The sequence below is a fragment of the Schistocerca gregaria genome, chromosome 3 (genome assembly GCF_023897955.1).
Source record: "Schistocerca gregaria isolate iqSchGreg1 chromosome 3, iqSchGreg1.2, whole genome shotgun sequence".
Classification (NCBI taxonomy): Eukaryota; Metazoa; Arthropoda; class Insecta; order Orthoptera; family Acrididae; genus Schistocerca; species Schistocerca gregaria.
The window spans coordinates 817,053,399-817,078,295 of record NC_064922.1 but is presented as its reverse complement, the minus strand read 5'-3'; the positions used below and the strand labels follow the sequence as shown (position 1 = coordinate 817,078,295).

The 24,897-nt window shown below is 39.1% G+C and overlaps 1 protein-coding gene across 2 annotated transcripts in view; it reads right to left on the bottom strand.

Moving 5' to 3' along the window:
- Positions 1 to 24,897, bottom strand: part of LOC126354428 (nuclear pore complex protein Nup98-Nup96) — a 138,070-nt gene that overhangs the window by 100,695 nt on the left and 12,478 nt on the right. Inside the window, exons 2-6 of one of the 2 annotated variants that reach the window (XM_050004065.1) lie at positions 18,699 to 18,749; positions 14,606 to 14,821; positions 14,145 to 14,378; positions 12,034 to 12,381; positions 10,955 to 11,122 (exon numbers count right to left, since the gene is read on the bottom strand). In XM_050004065.1, the coding sequence (XP_049860022.1) occupies positions 10,955 to 11,122; positions 12,034 to 12,381; positions 14,145 to 14,378; positions 14,606 to 14,821; positions 18,699 to 18,726 (994 nt within the window). In that variant the 5' untranslated portion in view covers positions 18,727 to 18,749. The remainder of the gene's footprint in view (positions 1 to 10,954; positions 11,123 to 12,033; positions 12,382 to 14,144; positions 14,379 to 14,605; positions 14,822 to 18,698; positions 18,750 to 24,897) is intronic. The other variant, XM_050004066.1, reaches the window with a different exon arrangement.

Sequence of the window (24,897 nt, the reverse complement as noted above, 5' to 3'; positions counted from 1 at the left end):
AGCAAACTCCTAAAAAGACTCAAGTGTGTGCTTTTCATTTGAGACCTAAGAAAGCTAGTCATTATTTGATGAAACTATGGTCAGGAGTTGAGTTACAACACTGCTACACTCCGAAATACCTAGGAGTGATGCTGGACACACCTCTTACTTCCAAGAGAAACTGCATGAATCACGAGTTGAAAGTTTCCTCCAGAAATAATCTGTTAAGAAAATTGGCTGGATAGCAGTGGGGCAGTCACCCTGAAACCATTCAAACCTCTGCACTTTTCATTAGTCTATTCTGAAGCAGAGTACACTTGTCCTGTTTGGTATAGTTCATCACATGCCGGACAGGTAGAGTAACTCTCAACAACACCTGCACAATTACACCAGGTTGTCCGAAATCTAATCCTGTCAAATGGATTTGCCACCTTGTAGGCGTAGCAACCACCTCCTATTCATAGAGAAACTGCGGCGAATAAGAAATGAAAGAAAGTTGAACAAGAACAAACCCATCCCCTGTAAGGGCATAAACCGCATTCACAGCAATTGAGGTCAAGGAAGAGTTCCTTAGAACATCAACAATACTTACTACTACTGCTGGAAACCTAAGGGTCAGCTTTGAAGTAAGAAGACTTCCCTTCCCTCTGGTTGGAAAAGAGTTTCTGAAACTCTGCCTCCAGGGCATGATGAGGAATGGATGACCTGGAGATCTCTGAATAGTCTGAGATCAGGAGAGGGTGTATCAAGGTTTCATCTAGCAAGGTGGGGCTACAGCAGAGAAAACAATATTAAGTGTGATTGTGGAGAATTCCAGACCGTCCAGCAAATGCTTCACTGTTGAACATTCCAGCCGTCTGTAGCGCAGAAGACCTCGATCAAGCAGCAGAAAATGGACAGGAAGTGGCCAAATTTTGGTCAAAGGCTATATGACATGTTAACTGTGCGCCTGTTTATGTCAATTGTACAAATTATAATATGATGTGAAACAATTACTAACAAAGAGATAGAGGGGCTGGCCAGTACTTACCTCAGCTCAGTACAGCCGATAGAAACACAAAAAACAACCGAAAATTTAAATTCCTAGCTTTCGGAATAAATGTTCCTTCATCAGGGAGGAGAGAGGGGAAAGAAAGGGAAGAAGGGAAAGTGGATTTAGTTACTCACAACCCAGGTTATGAAGCAACAGGGAAAGGAAAACAGGGAAGGTAGCAAGGATGGAGGCATGGTTGTCAGAGGGAAGCCAAAGATATTCTACTGCAGGTACTGTGCCAGCTTCAAACCAAAGAGGATGCATACAGAAGTAAATAGGTGTATAGTATAAAGAAGTAGGATGGAAAGATGCATGAATGGCTAAAGAGGAAAGGGAAAGAGAAGAAGACTGAAAAGTAAATGGGAGTGAGGTTGTTTAACGTAGGTTCAGTCCAGGGGGATGGCGGGATGAAAGGATGTGCTGGAGTGCAAGTTCCCATCTCCGCAGTTCAGAGGGACTGGTGTTGGGTGGGAGAAGCCAAATGGCACATACAGTGTAGCAGGTTCCTAGGTCCCTAGAATTATGCTGGAGGGCATGCTCCGCTACTGGGTATTGGACATCTCCTAGGCGGACAGTTCGTCTGTGTCCGTTCGTGCGCTCAGCCAGTTTAGTTGTTGTCATACCAATGTAAAAGGCTGTGCAGTGCAGGCATGTCAGCTGATAAATGACATGTGTAGTCTCACACGTGGCCCTGCCTTGAATTGTGTATGGTTTCCTAGTAGCGGGGCTGGAGTAGGTGGTTGTGGGGGGATGCATGGGGCAGGTTTTGCAGCGGGGTCGGTTACAGGGGTAGGAACCGCTGGGTAGAGAAGGTAGTCTGGGAATATTGCAGGGTTTAACAAGGATGTTGCGGAGGTTAGGGGGACGACGAAAGGCAACTTTGGGTGGTGTGGGGAGAATTTTGTCAAGGGATGATCTCATTTCAGGGGTTGACTTGAGAAAGTCATATCCCTGGCGGAGTAATTTATTGATGTATTCGAGGCCAGGATAATATTGGGTGACAAGGGGGATGCTTCTGTGTGGTCTGAGGGTAGGAATATTGTTGATTCCTCCCCATCCATACATCAATAAATTACTCCGCCAGGGATATGACTTTCTCAAGTCAACCCCTGAAATGAGATCTTCCCTTGACAAAATTCTCCCCACACCACCCAAAGTTGCCTTTCGTCGTCCCCCTAACCTCCGCAACATCCTTGTTAAACCCTGCAATATTCCCAGACTACCTTCTCCACCCAGCGGTTCCTACCCCTGTAACCGACCCCGCTGCAAAACCTGCCCCATGCATCCCGCCACAACCACCTACTCCAGCCCCGCTACTAGGAAAACATACACAATTCAAGGCAGGGCCACGTGTGAGACTACACATGTCATTTATCAGCTGACATGCCTGCACTGCACAGCCTTTTACATTGGTATGACAACAACTAAACTGGCTGCGCGCATGAACGGACACAGACGAACTGTCCGCCTAGGGGATGTCCAATACCCAGTAGCGGAGCATGCCCTCCAGCATAATTCTAGGGACCTAGGAACCTGCTACACTGTATGTGCCATTTGGCTTCTCCCACCCAACACCAGTCCCTCTGAACTGCGGAGATGGGAACTTGCACTCCAGCACATCCTTTCATCCCGCCATCCCCCTGGACTGAACCTACGTTAAACAACCTCACTCCCATTTACTTTTCAGTCTTCTCCTCTTTCCCTTTCCTCTTTAGCCATTCATGCATCTTTCCATCCTACTTCTTTATACTATACACCTATTTACTTCTGTATGCATCCTCTTTGGTTTGAAGCTGGCACAGTACCTGCAGTAGAATATCTTTGGCTTCCCTCTGACAACCATGCCTCCATCCTTGCTACCTTCCCTGTTTTCCTTTCCCTGTTGCTTCATAACCTGGGTTGTGAGTAACTAAATCCACTTTCCCTTCTTCCCTTTCTTTCCCCTCTCTCCTCCCTGATGAAGGAACATTTATTCCGAAAGCTAGGAATTTAAATTTTCGGTTGTTTTTTGTGTTTCTATCGGCTGTACTGAGCTGAGGTAAGTACTGGCCAGCCCCTCTATCTCTTTGTTAGTAATTGTTTCATATCTTTATATGAGATTTTCCATTAATTAGTTAAATTATAATATGAGTCATAAGGTATTCTATAATTCTTGATGAAGGGTTTGTAAGAATGATGTCAAAAGCCACAATAACAGAAGCGGCAGCTTCAACTGAAAGCAGCTGTTGTGGACAGTTCTGAAGATCTTTCAGTGAATTACGGCAGATACTAGCAAAGTGATGAGAGAAACAATTGCAGAGCAATAGGCTTGTTAACTCCAGTTCTATTTCAATATATTTCCCCACAAGAAAATATGCACTACAAAACTTACGGATTTATGTAGACTCACGTGTGATTCCTTTCTGCATTTAACAATAATTCCTTGAAGTCTACACAGATTTTTTTTTTTTTAATTTTACTGGTATAACAATACTTCATATCATTTTCTGAGATGAGAGGAAGTGGGAGGAAGACAAAGCACACCCATTCAGATAGTCATGTGTATGGAAGTGCCACTTCCAGGATTGGGGGAGGGGGGGGGGGGGGGTGCCATGCCAGCCCTGGGCATCTGCCACCCAGCAGATTAACGATGAGGATCTGTTTGGCATCTTGTCTGAATGTGCTTTTGAGGCACTTTTCACACCCCCCACTAGCTGAATACAGAGGATGGTATCCACGTCCCACATCAGTTACACATTCGCAAATATTTAGAAAATATTCACTCACTTACACATGAGTAACACCACACACGTACAGTTGGGGTGCACTTATTCCAGTCTGGGGTAATACGGTGGTGACAGGAAATGCATTCAGCCACCACTTTAACTAACCATGCCAAATCTGTTCATATCCATGCCGATCCTGCACTGGTGTGAGACAAAGGCACAAGAAAAAGACAAAGAGGGATACAAAGCACATTAAGGTATAAGTACTACAAACAAATGCCACTACCTAAATTTTTAGATGTCTCATTATAATGCCTAGATTGCCATTATCACAAGCAGATTTCAGAACTGGTCTTCTAACTACATTGTACATAGCTAGAGTGAATAAGTACTATGATAATATTGTGAGAAATATTTGTAACAAAACGATGAAGACCACTGAGTAGGAAACGTGTGCCAGTCACGAACAGTAATGGACACAAAAAAATTTTTTTCTTTAATTTACCCTGGGTTTTTTAGTATGAGAATTGCTATGATTATCGAAAAATTTGGTGTGGGTGTGATTTTTAACTGAAGGTACGCTCCGTAAACTTAATAATATACATAAATTTAATTTTTTCTAAGAGTTTGGGGGTTACAGATTACAGTGTGCCAGTTATAATGTAATTTATGTTGGGCAGACAGATATGAAACTTTAAGTAGGATATCATGAGCATGTTGCACTGGATAGGAGAGATATTACCAATAGATCCAACTCTGCGGCACATTTGATTGATACGGGTCATGCTCCTCCTCACTTGACATCACAACTTAAATTGCCGCACAGGAAGAAAAAGGCAGATATCTCAATCTCCTTGAGGAAATTGAGACTTTCTGCACTTTGAAATCTCTTAATTGCACATTGCTCAATGAGGAGACATTACGAAAATTGTCCATTTTTGGGAACACTTTGAGAGCTGCATAGCACATGGCAAGAAATCTGTCCACAGAGTCAGCAATGGAGAGGTAAGATTAATCGGTATGATGCTCTCTCTTATACAGCGCAATATGTTCTTTCAGGATATGAGCATAAACTTTGTGTGCATTTAGGCAAGCCTCTTCTTCAGTCATTTTTGCTATGCGGTATTTAACAGGTTTCCTAATAGCAAATGTTGGATATTAGGATACCGGACGGAGAACACAACACAGAAAAAGATCAGAACACAAGAAACACCCATGGATAAATTCAGCAGATCAGGAATATATGAACTCACATGCAACACTTGCCAGTCAGTGTACATAGGACAAACATGCAGAAACTTCAAAACTAGATATTCAGAACATCTCAGAGCTTTAAAAAGCAACAGCTCCCATAGTACATTCGCTGACCACCTTGTAGCCCACAATCACCACCCAACCACAATAGAAACAGACTTAAGAATACTAAAACCCAGCCACAGCCTATACAGCAAACTGACCATTGAAGAAAACTTCCATATACAAAAGGCAATAGCAGAGGGAAAACAGGTCTTAAACGAATACACTACACTCTGCAAGGGCACACTATTCAACACATTAAAGGAACTTTACAAATAAAGACTGCACAAACAGATAAAGTCCACACACACACACACACACACACACACACACACACACACACACGAAAAGTAGACCAAAAAAAAAATCACAAAGACGCACCATTCACACACAAAAGAAATACCACATAAAAATGACAACGCAAAAAAGCTAAAGAAGCGTACAGAAAACACACACACACACACACACACACACACACACACACGCACGCACGCACGCACGCACACACAAAGATAAAACACAAACAAGATTCAAATTTAGCGCCGAACTCTTTAGTGAACAAATGAACATCGACTGGGCTGGGACACACAACAAACCGCGATCATACTGTGTTTTGGCGAGGTGGAAAAGTGTTTTCATCAAGATATTTGTGATAAAACCGGCTATACTTGCGTGTGCATCACTACACGTCAACATAATGCGGGAAATGAGAGTGCTGGCCACAGAAAACTGTAAGTAATAACCGAATATAGGCGCGAAAACATCGCGAGTAACTAAATTACATTCTAGAAGATAGGTTAATTCCCACCAAAAAACGTTCTAAACAACATTGTTTGGTTACAGATGACAAGCTACAACATAAAAAGGATCTGTAAATTTCACATTCATCAAATGTAAAGGTATATACAAAAAAGCGATCGATTGTTTCTACTAAATATTAACATAACCTTACAAACTTCTAACATAAATGTTCATATTACAGTGCAAAATAAAAAGGAAACCCACTGATGATGGCACAGTGGTACCGAAACATGTTTGGGTGTTAAAGAAAAACGGTGTTTTTGCATAACTGGCGGACCTCAAATCCAAAATATTTTTAACTGCAAACACGGCCAATACAAGGAGCTGCACATCAAAATGATGAATAGTTGGATATTAGTTTTTAGCCCTATTTGCCATGTATATTTGACATGTCAGGGTGTATACACAGACAAGGAAAAAAAATTCCCGGACTTTTCCCAGACCTCCCAGTTAAAAATACCTTTTCTCCTAAGTGAATATAAACTTTTTGCATGTTAAGTGACAGCATACTTTCCATCAGAACTGTAAAACTTATCAATCCTTTGAACAGATATGATTTTATACAGCAGCGTAGAGTTTCTCAGCACTTTAGAAAACAAAATTCAGGGGGGAAAAAAACACGTTTTGGAAATATCTTTCATGTGCAGCAACATCTACGCTGAATATTTTCGTATTACGAAAGTATAAATTCGAATCGCACCAACAGGAAAAGTTAATGGTTTAAGTTAATATACATAGTGTTGTTACAAGAAAACAAAAGCTTTCACATACAATATTTGTCTCAGAGATTAATAAGCTACAAGAGAAGCTAAGCTTTCACACATAATGTTGATCTGTTTAGCGCATGTTACACTTTAAGATACTTCACACAAATATGCAAGTAAAATTTTTAAAACTGACATAAATCACTCTGATCTTCTGGGCTCGAAATTCTTCTAAATGGTTCATCATCAAAGAGTTGATTTTTTAATGAGTTTCAGCTCTGTAGCTAACCTGTACGGTTTTGTTCTGTGCTTTCAAAATGTTTAAGATTATCAACTCGCCCGCTGCGTGTGAGGTTCGCTCAGTGATACGTTTTTTGTCAGCAAGGCACCTGTCTGCTGCAGAAATTCATTGTGAAGTGTACAGTGATACTGTTATGGTTGAACGCCAAATGCGAAGTGGGTATGAGAATTCAAAAATTGCCATGACAACGCCCATGATGAGGACCACTCCAGTCGCCCTTCTTTGACTACAGACTATTTGGTGGCTTCAGTTGAAGCAAGGATTCGTGAGAAGAAGCACTTCACAACAACAGGTATCTCAAACGAATTTCCTGAAGTGTCAAAATCAGTGCTTTACAACATTGTTTCTGAACACCTAAAGTTTAGGAAACTGTGCTCCCATTGGATCCCAAAACTCTTAACAGAGGACCACAAAAACCAAAGACCTGAGTGAGTGATGAAGTTCTTGATTCGTTATCACGAAAGTGATGGCTTCTAGAGTCAGATCATAACTGGAGATGAAACGTGGGTTTGATAAAATATGGTTTTGCATATCATGCCTGTATCAAAGCAACGGAGCATGGAATGAACACACACACACACACACACACACACACACACACACACACACGTCTGTAAAGGGGAAGGCCAAACAGACTCCGTCCCAGCACAAAATCGTGGCGTCGTCGTTTTTGGATAGGTATGGTGGTTTGTTGGTCAACTTCATGCATTGAGGAACCACTATCAATGTAGAAGCACACTGTCAAACCCTGAGAAACCTACGCAGAGCAATTCAAAACAAAAGACATGGCTTGCTGGCAAAGGGAATTGTCCTTCTCCACGACAATGTGAGACCTCACACGGCAGGTCAGACCCGCGATTTACTGGACAATTTTAGCTGGGAAGTTTTAGACCACCCACCCTACAGTCCTGAACTTGCGCCGGGCGATTACCATCTGTTCCTCTATCTCAAAAAACACCTCAGTGGTAACCATCACAAAGATGACAATGTGAAAACGGCAGTGAACTCTTAGTTATCGGAGCAGGCGGCAAGTTTTTATGAAGAGGGTATGTTAAAATTGGTTGAGAGGTATGATACGTGTTTCAACAAACTTGTCAACCATGTCGAAAAATAGAGTGAAAATAAATTTACTTTTTTGAAATAACCTTTCGTTGTGTACTTATGTTCAAACGGACCTTCCTTAAAAAACATGCCTCACACTTTTCCTCCATTTAGCTATTCTATTTTTCCTAAGAGATACACATCCTCTTAAATTACTTCTTCCTGTGGCTGACATTCATCATTTTCTGACACTTCTTGTTTCGTTCCTGAATCATGACCACTTTCATGTACACAATTCTCATTCTCCGAGTCAGCAATATCATTATCAGGTTCTTCATCACTCAGCTCATGGAACCATTCCAGCATACATCAAGAGCTCTGCTAAATTTTGTCCTAAGCTTTTCTCCACCTTTGACATTTATTCCATAACTAAAGTGCAGGGAATATTAGCTTCTTGTAGGTAAATCTTCTAGGTAAAAAGCAAATTAATTGCAATTTGTTTCAATATGCCTAAAATCATGCACATGAAAGTTAGTCTGAAAATAGGAAAGCAGTAAAGTAACACTCACATCAACTTTGTTTCAGATTCCAGCAGTAGTGCTTGTGCAGATGAGCAGAGTCCTCCAAGCTATAATAATGTTTTATAAACAATGCAACCCTGTGTAACTGAAAGCCAATAATGACTGAATCTAAGGGATGGAGAGCTAACGGAAAGGTACTGAAAATGACACCAACTCACTCCAGCCCAATGAGACAAAATAGTGTGTGAAAATCATGTAGTGACGAGCATCTCCACACTAGCAATGGAGGATTAAGATCCAGCTAATCCTGAGTTTTCGTCACAAACCCTACATTTCTCTATAGTTCACTCTTCTTGGTAACTGCCTGTTTAATAGATCTTAACAATAATACTACAAAGTATTGATTGCTACTCATCATATAAATGATGGCTTTAGATTTTCAAATAGGCTCACGGAAAAGACTGCTACACATTTAAGTTTTAGGCCAAGGGTCTTCTTCCGAAATAGAGAAGCACGCACACACACGCGCACACACACACACACACACACACACACAAAGCAAAAATCATACACAAATGACCAGGGTCTCAGGCACGTGCAGCATTCTTTTTGTTGTCCCTGTCTGTTACTCAATGTTTCCTCTTAGTGGTGTGTAGCAATCTATATTTTCATAATATTGTTGTTATTCCATCCTGAACTTTCCATCGTCTTAATACACGTTAGGTATTCTTATTCACGTTAGGTATATGAAGTTTGCAAAGAGAGAAAACCTCAGTTTGAGCTTGTAAATAAATCGATTGCTCCCTTACCACCAAAATTCTAGTAGAAGCCCATTGAATATGTACACTACGAAGTTAAACTCTGTTTTTCTGAATGGTTGGATTTATGCGGCTAACCCTTTCAAACAAGGGAACGTTGTCAAATCAACAAATCTACTGACAGATCATATGTGGTGTTCAATTAGAAATGCTGTGTGACAAATAATTATGAGCTTATTAAATTATTGTTTACATGATATCTGTAAATTAAAAAAACACGTTGCGAATGGCACACTTTTGAATGGGAATTATCTTTTGTGCCAAAACTACGTTGCACCATGCGACTTCAAAAAAATGGAAGTATCTAAAGTAAACCTGTTCTATTGTAGTGAACGTGCTGGAGAATACTCTGGTATTAAAAGAATAGCTTAATAGCAATGTGAGTTCACAATATATATCTTCCACAAGAGCTAAACACCCATCCTGAACCCCAGAAAAGACTTCCTACAAAAACATATAAAAAAGACAGGGATTACAGGTAGTAGTAGTAGCAAATATGCCTATCATCTTGACTACTTTGTGGATGGTAAGTGCACACAAACAAACCCTGCTCCATCATGCAAGGTAGCTACAAAATACATGTCTCATGTTTTGCACCTAATATCTATTGTTCCTGTGGATTGCAATCTCTTTTGAAGGATTTGCAAGACCAGTACCTGCTAAACCATTCATTCTAGTACAACCAGCCCAAATACAGCAAAGTAAAATAAAACACTGCATTTAACGACAGCACTACAGTGTTAGTGCTCACTGTATTGAATGATGGCAGACTCAAAATATTAGCAGCCCAATGTCTTCACAAACTGCTACATATTTAAAATAAGGGAGCCAAGTGCCCAGGAAATTTTTACATGGATGCATAAAACATGGATATATTTACAACAACAATGAGTAAAGCTATCCTTGCAATCTTAAGACACCTACAGAATGTATCATTCTCTTAAAAATTATACTAGTACCGTGCAACAGACCAGATAGGAATTTAAATTTCTGGCACAAATAACACCACTAAGCCTGCCCATTACTTACGCAAGTGTCCTACCAGAGGAAAGATTTGTGGACTGTATGAAATGATGAACAGACGTGGTCAATAATAAAACAACAATTTATTCCCAACAGGTATGTGGCAACTTATGAAATTCAGTTTACAGTCTAATCACATATAAAGTGAAAGAGCCTATGGCCCTCAGTCATGTAAGCCTTTATGAACTGTAAACAAAGCATTTGTTGCCAAACAAAGACTTTAAAAAAAAAAAAAAAAAAAAAAAAAAAAAAAAAAAAAAAAAAGTACCAAATTTGAGCCTGTTTATCTTGTTACCCTTGACAAACAGCAAAGAGCCTTACAAGTTGTTTTATACTTCAAGATGTCTCAAGTCAGTCTGTTATGAGAATCACCAAATATGTTTACACAGTCTGACAGAAAATTAGATTTACATATGCTACTAACCATTTACAATTTAAAATGAAATAAGACTGATACACGAATGTGGGAAGAGTGTCACAATGACACACAAAGGCAGCATTAGGGCAGGAGCTACCAGAGCCTGAGAGTCGGAAAAATACTTTGGAGGCACATGTAAGAATGGCAATTATGAACAGTCAGTCCTGTAGTAAGTGTTATTAAAATTAAATCTGCCTAGAGGTATCTTCATGAATACATAGTAAGAAAAAAATACATTTCGCCACATCACAAATATGTCACTGCCCATCACTTCTTAAACTGCAAGATATTTGCAAAAAATTAAATATACTCACAGCCAAATGGTTTTGATTGGGATACAAATGGATTTGAGCTGGTAGTGGTATTAAATCCAAAACCCGTTCCCGAGCTAGTAGTAGCAGCACCAAAACCTGTTGGTTTGCCGAAGAGTCCAGTCTGCTGCGCTGGTTGGGCACCAAAAATACCTGTACCAGTACCAAAACCTGCAAAACAAAGGAAGATATTCAGAAATACTAAAAATGTGTGTGTGTGTGTGTGTGTGTGTGTGTGTGTGTGTGTGAGAGAGAGAGAGAGAGAGAGAGAGAGGGGGGGGGGGGGGAGGGGGAGGTAGGTTTTACACTGCTTTCACTTGGTATAATGAATAGCAACGGACATTAATTGTGGGTCACACAATCACTAAAAAGCAATATGAAATAAGATAAAAGTTTAAAACCAGTAGTAGGGAAGGCAAACAAAACACTAATTCGGTGGGAGGGTTCTAGGAAAGTGTGGGTATCTGTAAATGAAACCACACACAGGAGGTTAAAATGTGCAATTCTCCTGTACTGCTCAGTATTTAGCACACTTACGAATAAGGTACGAAAACAGACATCAAATTAATTCAGGCATAGATTAATAGACTCACAAAAAGGGTGAGTACAGGCCTGACGAAATAGTGAGAAAATGTTCTTTTCAAAAAGCTGATACTGTTCTAGTGAAACATTACTGGGTAAATCTGTGAAATGATAGCCAAGGAAGACCCTCCTCTCCATATGATAATGAAGTAAGGCAGAAAACCACTAATAATGGTACAAAATGTATTCCACTGTGCAATGTAAGTGACCTGAGTGTATACATATTTATATGTACAATGTAACATAGTCCCTGCCTGATGAAATCTCATAAGGACTTTTATCTCCCTCTTACTAACTACTTTAATTTCAGAGTGGGACACGCAAGTACACATGTGAGAGACAAAGATTGCTACAATTAAGATACTTGGCCTAAGGAAAAATCTTGTACACTACACTGGAATTACAACTGAATATCAAGAGCATGTCTCTTCAAGTTACAAAATCCGTGACTGCAGAAGCACAATAGTCATCAACTGATGGGTGTCTGATCAAAAAGGTACCTGTAGACGGAGCAGAGAAGAGAGATGGCTTGTCAGTCTGTGACCCAAATATGCCTGTTCCTGTAGCTGTTGCACCGGCATTTCCCCAGGCTGTTCCTGGCTGCTGGAAGAGCCCACCGCCAGTTGCTACACCTGTTCCAGTGCCTTGAGGACCTTTACGACCTGCTATGTAATCTTCATAACGCAGTTCCTCCAAGCTTTTGTTCTCATACTCCTTCATAAATGTGATACAATGATGCCTCGTGTTGATGGTTTGAGTTACTCCACCTTTCATCATGGTATCAGAACCAGTAACAGGAGTGAACTTCACCATGGCAGTTCCAGTATTTGAAGTCGAACTGCCAAACCCTGCAAATTACAGTTCATGATGAAAAAATGAGGCATCTACAACAGTAATTAGAACACAATAAAGAAAACATGGGACTGCCTTGTTAAAACACTTAGCCGACATTTAAATTAATATTATGGTAACAGATAATTTTGCTAATTATCACCATATATTTTCTGTTTGTTACACCATGCTGAATGTCAAGTCTGTCAAGAAGACAAATTTGTCAGTATAAGTACTAAAGTATCATTAAATTTTATAATTGATAAATTTCTTCAAAAAGGAATTTTGGGAGAAAACAGAAAGTGTGAATCAAGTTCCACAAAGACCGATATACTATAACTATAAAGACAAATTAGGCAAGCTAAAATAGTTAACTTAACTGAAGTAAATATCAAGCAATCATTCCAATGAAATTGAGATATGGGATTACCATTTCTGGTTGATATTCCCTGCACACCACAAATAAAGCAGACATAAAAAAGTAATTTAAGAAAATCAATATAGCTAACACACAACTATTAAAAAAAGTCACAGATTCTGGAGATAAAATGCATGTATAATCTCGTGTCAGCAAATCAAAGGGCTTTGATAATTTCTATAACTGCAACATTAAAACAAAAACTGAGGATGTTCCTGAACTAAGAAGGAAGAGACTAGAATACTGGAGGTGTTGAGTGAATGGAGCAAACATAGTACCAATGTCAAAATGTGCCCAACAAATAAAATGAGACACAAGAAGAACAAATAAAACTTACACTGACACCGAAAGAGAAAAATAACCTGGGGAAGGGCCTTTTTAATGGAATGACAAGAATGCAACATCAAAAGTCCATCAAATTCAGATGACTAATGTGTGAATGTTACACATGAACAAATAATGACACGCGATTATTAAAAAAAACTAATACTGTGTAAAGAATCAATAAGAAGAGAATGAACTGCAATGGAGAATGTAGAAAAATAACACCACTCTCCTTACTTTCCTTATTCATATAACACATGGTGTATGAAAGCCATGAAACAATTCTTTTGAAGCATTCATAATCTATGAAAATCTAAACAAGAAACTGTCCTGAAGTTCATATTAACAGAACATGATGGTTTTTACATACTGAAATAAGACTACAATCAATGGAAAGTAATTAAGTATTAATCCAAGAACAGTTAAGTATTGATCCAAGTTTGGAACTAAAAATTGGTTCACCATGCTCTTAAAAAAGTTAATCATGACAGACTGAAGCAGTCAGAGATGAAACACAAAGATGATATCACTCAGAACCTCTGGTCAATACCAATAAACAATGCACAAACAAAAAAAATTAGCACAGAGCAATGACATTTGTTTCAACCTTTATCTTGTGCATTTCTTTAGCTGGCCACATGATTTATTCAGTTATTTTCCACCTCCTCCTTTTTTACCGATTACTGTACTGCCAATAACTCCCCTTTCTCCTCGATTGTCGTAAGTGGGAAATTTGTATCACATCACAAGATTGTATAAATTATTCTATTTAAAACACATTTCTATGGGCACAGCTGCCCCGTTTATCCTTGAACTTTTGATTCACATTTTGGCTATGAGTTTCAGATCTAAGAAACATTTTAATGCACACTGATGGTACACAAGATATTCACAATTTCACTACTACTACTACTACTACTACTACTAGTACCAGCATGATAGTTATGAGAACAGATGTATCAATAATCAGGGCTCAGTGAGAGAGGACAAAACAACAAGAAGGCAAACAATATCAGTCTTCGACCATTCCTTATTTACCTGAACTGAAGAGGGTGTTCCCAGTTGATGCAGGTTGTGAAAAGAGGCTGGGTTGTGTCTGTCCAAACAACCCACCCCCTGTGGTGCCTGTTGATGTACCAAAGCCACCAAATGCTGAGGGTTTATTCTGACCAAAAGCAGAAGATGATGTGGAACCAAAAAGACCAGTCCCACCCACAGATGTCTGTGGACTGCCAAAGAGGTTTGTAGTACCTGTAGTATTTGCGCCAAAACCTAAAGTGAAAGCAACAGCATATCTTTTTCTCTTTTTCATCTATTTAAAAATTGGAAATTTTAGTCAGGCAGACAAAATTTATTCGTTAAAACACAGAAATCATTTTCACAGCCACAAAACAATCATGAAAAGAAAAGAAATACTTCTCTGTATTGTACTAAGTATTAAATATACAGCTTCCAAATTACAATAATGTATGAACCTGAGATAATTTCACCCAACTTACCAAATCCTGTAGACTGTGTGGTAGCAGCCTGGCCAAATACAGGGGTAGTTGTTGCAGCACCAAACACACCACCTCCAGCAGATGTTGCAGTACTGCCAAACAACGAGGATGGCGTTGAACCAAATGCAGGGGTGGCAAACCCACCGCCAGCTGGTTTTCCAAACGGGGACTGCCCAAAAGGCGTCGCCGTTGTGCCACTGCTGAAGCCACCACTGCCTATGGAACAAAATTGAAGCATTGCTGCTCAGCGCGAATCTCACAAATCATCGTGGTCCCTTATTTTACACAGCTTACCATACAACCTTTTCCATTTGGTATTTTGTGGCCAAAGGAATAACTTTACAAGAAAATGTTCCATCACCCACACTTAATCAAGAGTCAAGGAGAAGATTCAAAACAAATCCACAAAGAAATATCAATTCTACAGTTCAGGTGATTTTTTTTCAAGCTAAGCACTTTGGTAAGTCTTTGTGTTCTTTCAGTCACAAAGTGAGCCATTATAAACTGTAATGTAGTTCCATATATTTATCAGCTGCTTGGTTAACATTAGTTGTGTTTTTCCAGTACTTCATATTAGTTGATAAAAACTTTCCCATGAATACACAGAATGTATCTCCCATGAAACAATTTTTTTTTTCCTTTGTCTCATATACAATTGTAAAAATTTACTTCAGCAAGTGGTGATCTACTTCCTATGCTTTGGTGTCAGTGTCAACTGATTAGCTTCCAGTACAAAAATAATGGTTGCGAGAAAGAGAAATAACCAGGAATGGAAACCAGGAATGCATCAAGTATCTGTACAAATGATTAAGTACACATTGTTCAGAGGTTTCACAATTTGTAGTAGTAAACCGTTCCGTTACCAGTACAAGAATTCAATAATAAATGCTGCAGTAATTTTGAACATGTAGACAAGACCTAACTTTGGTTTTACATAGACGGTCATGGATTCTGAATAATAATCACTGGGAGAAAGAAATTTTGACAAATTATATAGGTTAATAACATCTTTTGCATCTGTAGAAAGTCTTATTAAGACCAAACTCATTTCACTTCATATTCATGACCATTCCACAATTTGAACTTAAATGCCTGTCAGATGATTCTTCAAACCACCTTCAGACTACTACTCTACCTTTCTACTCTCTAAAGCATGTGGGAAAAACGAACACAAAAATCCTTCCTTATGAGCTCTGATTTCTTATTTGATTATGACGATCATTTCCTCCTACATAGGCCAGCTGCAACAAAATATTTGCGCATTCAGGGGAGAAACGATATGATCAAAATTGTGTACAACTTAATATGAACGGCAAGAAGAGGTGGGCTACAGAGTGGTGCAGCAACTGACGTCTTAGAAAAGGTGGACAGGTGCAGAAAAGATTAGGAAACAAGTAACACAGCAAACAGAAAAACAGAAGATTTACTTAACTTGTACTTCTCCAAACGAACAAAGACTTAATACAAAAAGCAGCAAGAACTAGAGTACAGCCCATACAACAGCAACAACAGTGACAATGGAACCACAACTACGCGCCATATGCGTAGCTTTGTGCAGCGATGTGGCTCTTGAGTGTGAAGGGGGATGAGCCACTGCATCTGGCCATCCTATATTGTTGTGGCAGAGGACACTAACTGCAGGGCTACTAGAGCTGTGGCTCAGCAGGCATGCTCCACTGGATCTGCCAGATCCCACAAGGTGGTTATCACCATCAAATGGAAACTTGCTATTCCATTACTTACTGTGGAATAGCAGTGGGGTGGTATCTATGTACAATACTACAGAAATTTTGTGAAAAGATCTCACTCCAAAGAAAAAGGCCTTAGTTTTAATTGACTACCACTCCAACTTGCTTATCAAATCCATCACTGTTTCTCCTATTTCACAATAATACGAAACGAGCTTCCTTTCTTTCGACTTTTTCAATGTCCTCCATCAATCCTATCTGATCGACATCTAGTGGTGTAAAATGCCAGGGCATTTATAAGTCAAGGCAAATGGGCAAGATAAATGACTGGGCAAATGGCCAAGATTCATAAATGTCCAGACATTTATATATTTTCTCCATAAAAAAAAATTTAAGTTGATATTTTGTATTGGAGAAGATGTATTGCAACATTGCTTCTTTAGTGGTTGGGTAACCAGAATGAAAAAGCTACTTGAGAGTTAGGAGAGAGTTATCAGGGAAGGAATAAATTTGATTGTAAATATAACTTCTTACATCTTTAATTAAGTCAATTTTATGTTCATAGTAATGCAGTCATGTGCAAGTAGATAAAGAAAGGAGCAGAATAGAAAACTATAGCCTGTCCCAAATGGTACTACATCTGACAATAAAGCTTTCGTTCTCCCTTTTTCCACTGAAAAAGCTTGAACATTTAATACATTTATCATCAAGAAACACATTCAGTGATAATTTTGTTATCCTTCTTCAATAATATTACAGAGTGTTAAATTACAAAGCGGTGATATTACTTATTGTGTGTGTGTGTATGTGTGTGTGTGTGTGTGTGTGTGTGTGTGTGTGTGTGTGTGTGTGTGTGTGTGTGTGTACAAGTCTTGAATTCGTCAGATTGCTCCTATTTTAAAGTATCTCCAATGGCCACTATAACAACATGGCTTTTCTTACAATTTTGTTTGCTAGTATCATGAACAGTTTGCATGCTTTCACTCTGTAAGTGAAAGCATGAGAACTGTTCATGATCCTAGCACCAAAAAAATTACGGAAAGCCACATTGTTTCAGTGACCACTAAAGAGGATTTAAAATACATGAAATGTGTCTGGTCTTAATAAGACCTTTGTTACAGTCACAAAAGACAGCAATAACCCATATAATTTGTATAACTGCAACTGTAGGAAGAAAGGAGATCATGAAACAAAGACGACAACAGGTACAAATTTTGTGTCTCCTGTCTTAACTAGGCGTTTCACTAAGAACCATAGAGCAAAATAAGTGAGACCATGTCACCTGAGAAATCATATAGTTGTTCTTCAAATGATCCATTCATACATGGACCAGGGACGAGCATAACTAAGAAGTATTCTTCACTCTGCACGGCACAGTGAATCAGTTTATGTATGTTTGTAGCTGCTGGTGGCTTATTCCCGAGCCATTTTCCAGATAAGCAATACGATGATCTAATTTTCATCACTGCTTCAATCAGCTCAATGAGGACAGTAACAATGTTACGTAAAAATAAGATACTGTATTTCAAATCTGCCTCTGCAACTACTTTGCAGTTTACTGCATGCATTTCATTTTATTCATTTAAAACATTTTTGGTGTTTTAAATGAATAAAACAAAACATATATAGTCAAGTAAAACATATTACAAAGACGATTTGACTTACTTCAAGGAACTATTTAGTAACCATGGACACCATAGTCACTACCTGAATACTGGTTTATCATTCACAGCATGGTCCATCTCTTTTGTGATACAAACAACTGACAATAGCTTTCATGGCTTATTATGTAATGAAATCTAAAGGGACTGTACGCTGCTACACTTCATACATCAACTTTCACACGAGAGGGCTAAACATTACCTCTAATTTCACTTACATACCTTGCACTCATGTTCTGTGCTCACTTCTTGCCACAATACATGTCTTAATTTTCTGACGTAACAAATGCTTTCTGTGCAGAACTTCGTTAAGCTCTCAAGAATTACAATCACTCTTGCTGCAAACACAATGAACTATTAATTTACACCTTAACAGTGTGCTTTTTCTGGTCTTAACCTAAGGTCTCATTAGCCTAACACTTCTTCCTAACATTTTATGGATCTTTTCCCTGACTACACATTTTTCAATTTGTGTATAACTGGAAATTTCAATTCACCAACCCAAAGAATTCCTGGCACTTCACTTACCCCCCTTTAATGTTTGTAAGTGCAGCTATTTCAACAAGTGAGACAGTCCACACTATATCACAAGACATTCGTCCATAGTAAAATAATGTGCAACATAAAGGTATGTATACATGGTTCAGGAGAGCTACAAAATCACATGAGATTAACAAACTCATTGCACCCAAGTGTTATTCACTAAGAACTGATCCCACTACAAAATGCAAATAATAGACTCACCAAAAGTTGGTTTTATATTCTGGAACATTTCTTCTTCTTCTTATCAATATCCTAAAAAGAGAGATCACAGTTTGAAAGACCAATAGAGAGTAAAACATCCTAACCTGGCAGATACTGAGGATCATAAATGTTCTCAACATCTTGTGAAGCTTTTGTAGAAAATAAATTAATTTCCTTGTAACTACATCCACATCATCTCATTCTAAGATATATTACTGCACAAAGCTGTATCAGAATCACTAACACATTTTCACGATATGCTGGATCTTCCACTTTTGCAGACACACATTCAGGCACTTGCAAATGCCCGAAATTTTGATTAATGAAACAATGTTTTCCGTGGTTGCTGACAATTAAATTTGAAAACAGCCTGCTAAAAGGAAGAGCTGAGAGATGCAAATCAGACTTGGCCACATACTGAATCTATAGAATGGTGATAACATAAAAGATGACAACAGATTTTTTTTTTAATGGACTTAAGAATTCTATAATTTTTCCCTTCCTGTGACAGTAATGGTCGCCTCAGCATCTGCCCTTCTGATTGGACTAATACATAATAATGATTCTGGTAACTATTAACACTGGCATACGAATTAGCATCTGCAAACAATTTCTTCAAGCCAGAGTATGACAAGACCAAGACTAAGACTGTCACCTTCTTGTTTTTACTCTGGTTTAATATGGTCTTCAGTTTTGAGCTGGTTACTTTCTCTTCATTTTGCTCAAGTCTGCAACACATGGTCCATTGGAAATACATGTCTCTATTCATTATTTCTCTTCTCCCATCCAAGGAAAATGTATTCTTTTAATCATTAGATTGTTTGAATTAAAAGTCTCTTATTGCAGTGTATTCCAAACACTGGTCTTTCTTCTGTCTCCCTTCAGCAGTTTCAACACTACCTCCCAACAAATTGCATCATCATTAAAAACTATTACTAGATATGTCAGCAGTCAACATTAAAGTTCCCTTTCATTTGACTCACTAGTCTCTCATGAAGATATCTTTATATTTCAATACGATTGGTACTTTTGAGGTCTGAACTTCACAGATGGGAACTCAAATAAAATTGTTTTAACATCAAGTAACTCCCATTTCCACCTTTTCTCTCATTCAGAGCAGCAGTGCTACACTTTAATTTCTGCACAGTTTTCCATTCTGAAACTACTTTCTGCTTCAGGAAGGATGGAAATTCATTGTATTGGTAAACAAAATGGAGAGCTAAAATTCCTGTAATGTCTTAAATAGAAAGCATATGTTTCATCTACATCTACATCCATACTCCGCAAGCCACCCAATGGTGTGTGGCGGAGGGCACTTTACGTGCCACTGTCATTACCTCCCTTTCCTGTTCCAGTCGTGTATTGTTCGCAGGAAGAACGACTGCTGAAAGCCTCCGTGCGCACTCGAATCTCTCTCTAATTTTACATTCGTGATCTCCTCGGGAGGTGTAAGTAGGGGGAAGCAATATATTCGACACCTCATCCAGAAACACACCCTCTAGAAACCTGGACAGCAAGCTACACCGCGATGCAGAGCGCCTCTCTTGCAGAGTCTGCCACTTGAGTTTGCTAAACATCTCCGTAATACTATCACGCTTACCAAATAACCCTGAGACGAAACACGCCGCTATTCTTTGGATCTTCTCTATCTTCTCCGTCAACCCGACCTGGTACAGATCCCACACTGATAAGCAGTACTCAAGTATAGGTCAAACGAGTGTTTTGTAAGCCACCTCCTTTGTTGATGGACTACATTTTCTAAGGACTCTCCCAATGAATCTCAACCTGGCGCCACCCTTACCAACAATTAATTTTATATAATCATTCCACTTCAAATCATTCCGCACACATACTCCCAGATATTTTACAGAAGTAACTGCTACCAGTGTTTGTTTCGCTATCATATAATCATACGATAAAGTACTCTTCTTTCTATGTATTCACAATACATTACATTTGACTATGTTAAGGGTCAGTTGCCACTCGCTGCACCACGTGCCCATCCGCTGCAGATCTTCCTGCATTTCGCTGCAATCCCCTAATGCTGCAACCTCTCTGTATACTACAGCATCATCCACAAAAAGCCGCATTGAGCTTCCGACACTATCTACTAGGTCATTTATATATATATTGTGAAAAGCAATTCCCGTAACACTCCCCTGTGGCATGCCAGAGGCTACTGTAATGTCTGTAGACATCTCTCCATTGACAACAACATGCTGTGTCCTGTTTGCTAAAAACTCCTCAATCCAGCCACACAGCAGGTCTAATATTCCGTAGGCTCTTACTTTGTTTATCAGGCGACAGTGCGGAACTGTATTGAACGCCTTCCGGAAGTCCAGGAAAATGGCATCCACCTGGGAGCCTATATCTAATATTTTCTGGGTCTCATGAACAAATAAAGCGAGTTGGGTCTCTCACGATCGCTGTTTCCGGAATCCATGTTGATTCCTACAGAGTAGATTCCGGGTTTCCAGAAATGATATGATACACAAGCAAAAAACATGTTCTAAAATTCTACAACAGATCGATGTCAGAGATATAGGTCTATAGTTTTGCGCATCTGCTCAACGACCCTTCTTGAAGACTGGAACTACCTGTGCTCTTTTCCAATCATTTGGAACCTTCCGTCGGTTGGTTGGTTTTGGGGGGAAGAGACCAAACAGCGAGGTCATCAGTCTCATCGGATTAGGGAAGGTAGTCGGCCGCGCCCTTTGAGAGGAACCATCCCAGCATTTGCTTGGAGCGATTTAGGGAAATAACGGAAAACCTAAATCAGGATGGCTGGACGCGGGATTGAACCGTCATCCTCCCGAATGAGAGTCCAGTGTGCTAACCACTGCGCCACCTCGCTCGGTGAACCTTCCGTTCCTCTAGCGACTTGCGGTATACGGCTGTTAGTAGAGGGGGAGGGGGGGGGGGGAGGCAAGTTCTTTCGTGTACTCTGTGTAGAGTCGAACCGGTATACCGTCAGGTCCAGTGGACTTTCCTCTGTTGAGCGATTTCAGTTGCTTTTCTATTCCTTGAACGCTTTCCATTTCAGCCATTTTTCATTTGTGTTAGGATTTAGAGAAGGAACTGCAGCGCGGTCTTCCTCTGTGAAACAGCTTTGGAAAAAGGTGTTTATGCATGTAGTGAGCATTAAAGGTTGTCAACATCAGTATTGGCAACCATAATTTAAGTTGAGTTTTCTTCCATTTTAGCACCTATGTTCTGACATGCAATGGCTTTATGAGGTCTTTTTTTTTTTTTTTGTCATCAATCTACTGACTGGTTTGATGAGGGCCGCCATGAATTCCTTTCCTGTGCTAACCTCTTCATCTCAGAGTAACACTTGCAACCTACGTCCTCAATTATTTTCTTGACGTATTCCAATCTCTGTCTTCCTCCACAGTTTTTGCCCTCTACAGCTCCCTCTAGTACCATGGAAGTCATTCCCTCATGTCTTAGCAGATGTCCTATCATACTGTCCCTTCTACTTATCAGTGTTTTCCACATATTCCTTTCCTCGCCAATGCTGCGTAGAATCTCCTAATTCCTTACCCTATCAGTCCACCTAATTTTCAACATTCGTCTATAGCACCACATCTCAAATGCTTCGATTCTCTTCTGATAATAGACCCTTGTGGATAATCTGCAGATGTAGGAAGGTCTTAAAGCATGTTATCCAAAACAGCTCCCACAAATTCTGACATGTTAAGGCTGTTGTACAAAATGTATTTTTTTGTATTCACCATTGACTGAAGAAATTAAGTAATTCACAATTGCAGTTTCAGCCATTGAGCTATTTTCAAGTGGTACTGCAAAAGTTTTGGCAGTACCACTTTAAAATGGCCCAAATGCTGAAATTTCAATTGTGAAATAAATATTCCCACAGTAAATGACGAATATGACAAAATTCCACGTCGTTGTGAACCCCAACCACAAGAAGTTAATGTGCACTTCGGACGTAAGAATTCCACAGCACGTTTCCCCACTAAGTCCTTCACACTCAATGTGTAATTTATCTACACAATGTGCACCAAAACCCTCATCAGAAACTTGGGTATAATAATAATTTTCTGAAAGTCCATTCCCTCACAGTATTTGGTACTTTTAAGAGAAAGTGCATTAAAATATTGAGCCAATTTAGACCTTTACCTATGCCACAGATCAATCGGATACCATGATCCATATTTCTTATGCACATTTGTTGGTTTTGCAAACACACATCACACTATCACTTTTTTTACTTACCCTAAATCTCTGACTATGTTACAGATTATTCTGCCATCACAATCTTGATTTCAAGGGAAGGGAAGGGAGAGCTATGTTACAGGGACAAATCACTGATGAGTATTTTTGTGCATATTATCCACATATACAGTATGTTAATGTCTTGAAACATATAGGGGAGCTACAGCATGGCGCTAACCATACTTTTTTTTTCCTTCCAAAAAGGAAACAGATGAACCCATATATCTGTCATACTGACACAAAATAGACAAGTTAATATCTGCATAAAAAGAAAAAAGAAAGGGGGAGGGGGAAGAGAGAGAGAGAGAGAGAGAGAGAGAGAGAGAGAGAGAGAGAGAGAATGTCAATGGAAAGTTGTGGACAGAAAATAAACAAAGAAGAGATAAAAGAAAAGAAGCATTTTTCAGATGGAATTTTGGTTATATGATTTTCTGACTATCATATGGTTCCTGAAGTATTTTTCTAACACAGCTGACACCTTCCAGTGTCACTAGTGTCATTCAACCATAGTTTCATTCGTTTTAAGTGAAAACTATCAAAGTAATTCAGAAGCCTAACATGTGTATCGTTGCTGTCTTCAGTCAAAAGACTTTTCTGGGTAAACTCTCCACTCTGCTCTACCCTGTGGAAGCCTCTTCATCTCCAAATAACTTGTATAACCTACACCCATCTGAACCTATTTACTGTATTCATCTCTTCTACTTAATCTACAATTTTTATCCACCACACTCTCCTCTAATACTAAATTATGATTCTTTGATGTCTTATCAACTAACACCTTTTAGTCACACTGTGCCATAAATTCCTTTTCTCCCCAGTTCTATTCAGTACCTCATCATAAGTTACATCCATCTGATCTTCGGTATTATTCTGTAGCACCACATTTCAAAAGTTTCTTTTCTCTTCTTGTCTGAACTGCTTACCATCCACGTTTCACTTGCACGCACACGCCACGCTCCATACAAATACCTTCAGAAAAGACTTCCTAACATATAGAATATAATCAATGTTAACAAATTTCTCTTCTTCAGAAACTCTCCTCTAGCACTGCCAGTCTACATTTTATCCTGTCTACTTCAGTAACCATAAGTTATTTTACTGCCTAAATAGCAAAACTCATTTACTACTTTTAATGTTACATTTCCTAATCTAATTCCCAAAGCATCACCCAAATTAGTTCAAAAACATTCCATTACCACTGCTTTGCTTTTATTGGTATTCATCTTATATCTCCCTTCAAGACACTGTTCATTCCATCCAACTGGTCTTCCAAGTCCTTCGTTGTCTCTGACAAAATTACAATGTCATCAGCAAAGATCAAAGTTTTTATTCCTCCTCCCTAAACTTTATTTCAGTCTCCAAATTTTTGTCTAGTTTTCTTTACTGCTCACTCAATGTACACACTGATCATCATAAAGAATAGGCTACAACCCTGTCTCACTCTTCTCAACCACTGGTTCCCTTTCATATCCTGTAACATATGTAACTGCCATCAGGATTCTGCACAAGTTGTAAATAATCTTTCACTTCTTGTTTATCACCCAGTTACTTTCAGAATTTCAAAGAGTGGAATCCAGTGATCATCATTACTAGCTTTCGCTAAGTGTACAAATGCTATAAATGTAGATTTGCCTTTCTGTAACCTATTTCTTTAAGAAGTCAGTGTCATCATTGTCTCACGACCTTTCCCGAGGTCGACTTCTACCAGTTTTTCCATTCTTCTGCAAATAATTCACGTCACTATTTTGCAACCATGACTTATTAAACAGATATTTCAGTAATATTCACAACTGGCAGCACCTGTTTTCTCAGAAACTGGAATTATTGCATTTTACTTTAAGTCTAATGGTACTTCACCTGTATCACATTGTGTGCAATGGGCGTAACAGTTTCACCATAGCTAACTCTCTGAAGGATACATACTTCGGACGTGGAGGCGCCCCGGGAATGTCATCTGTTGCAG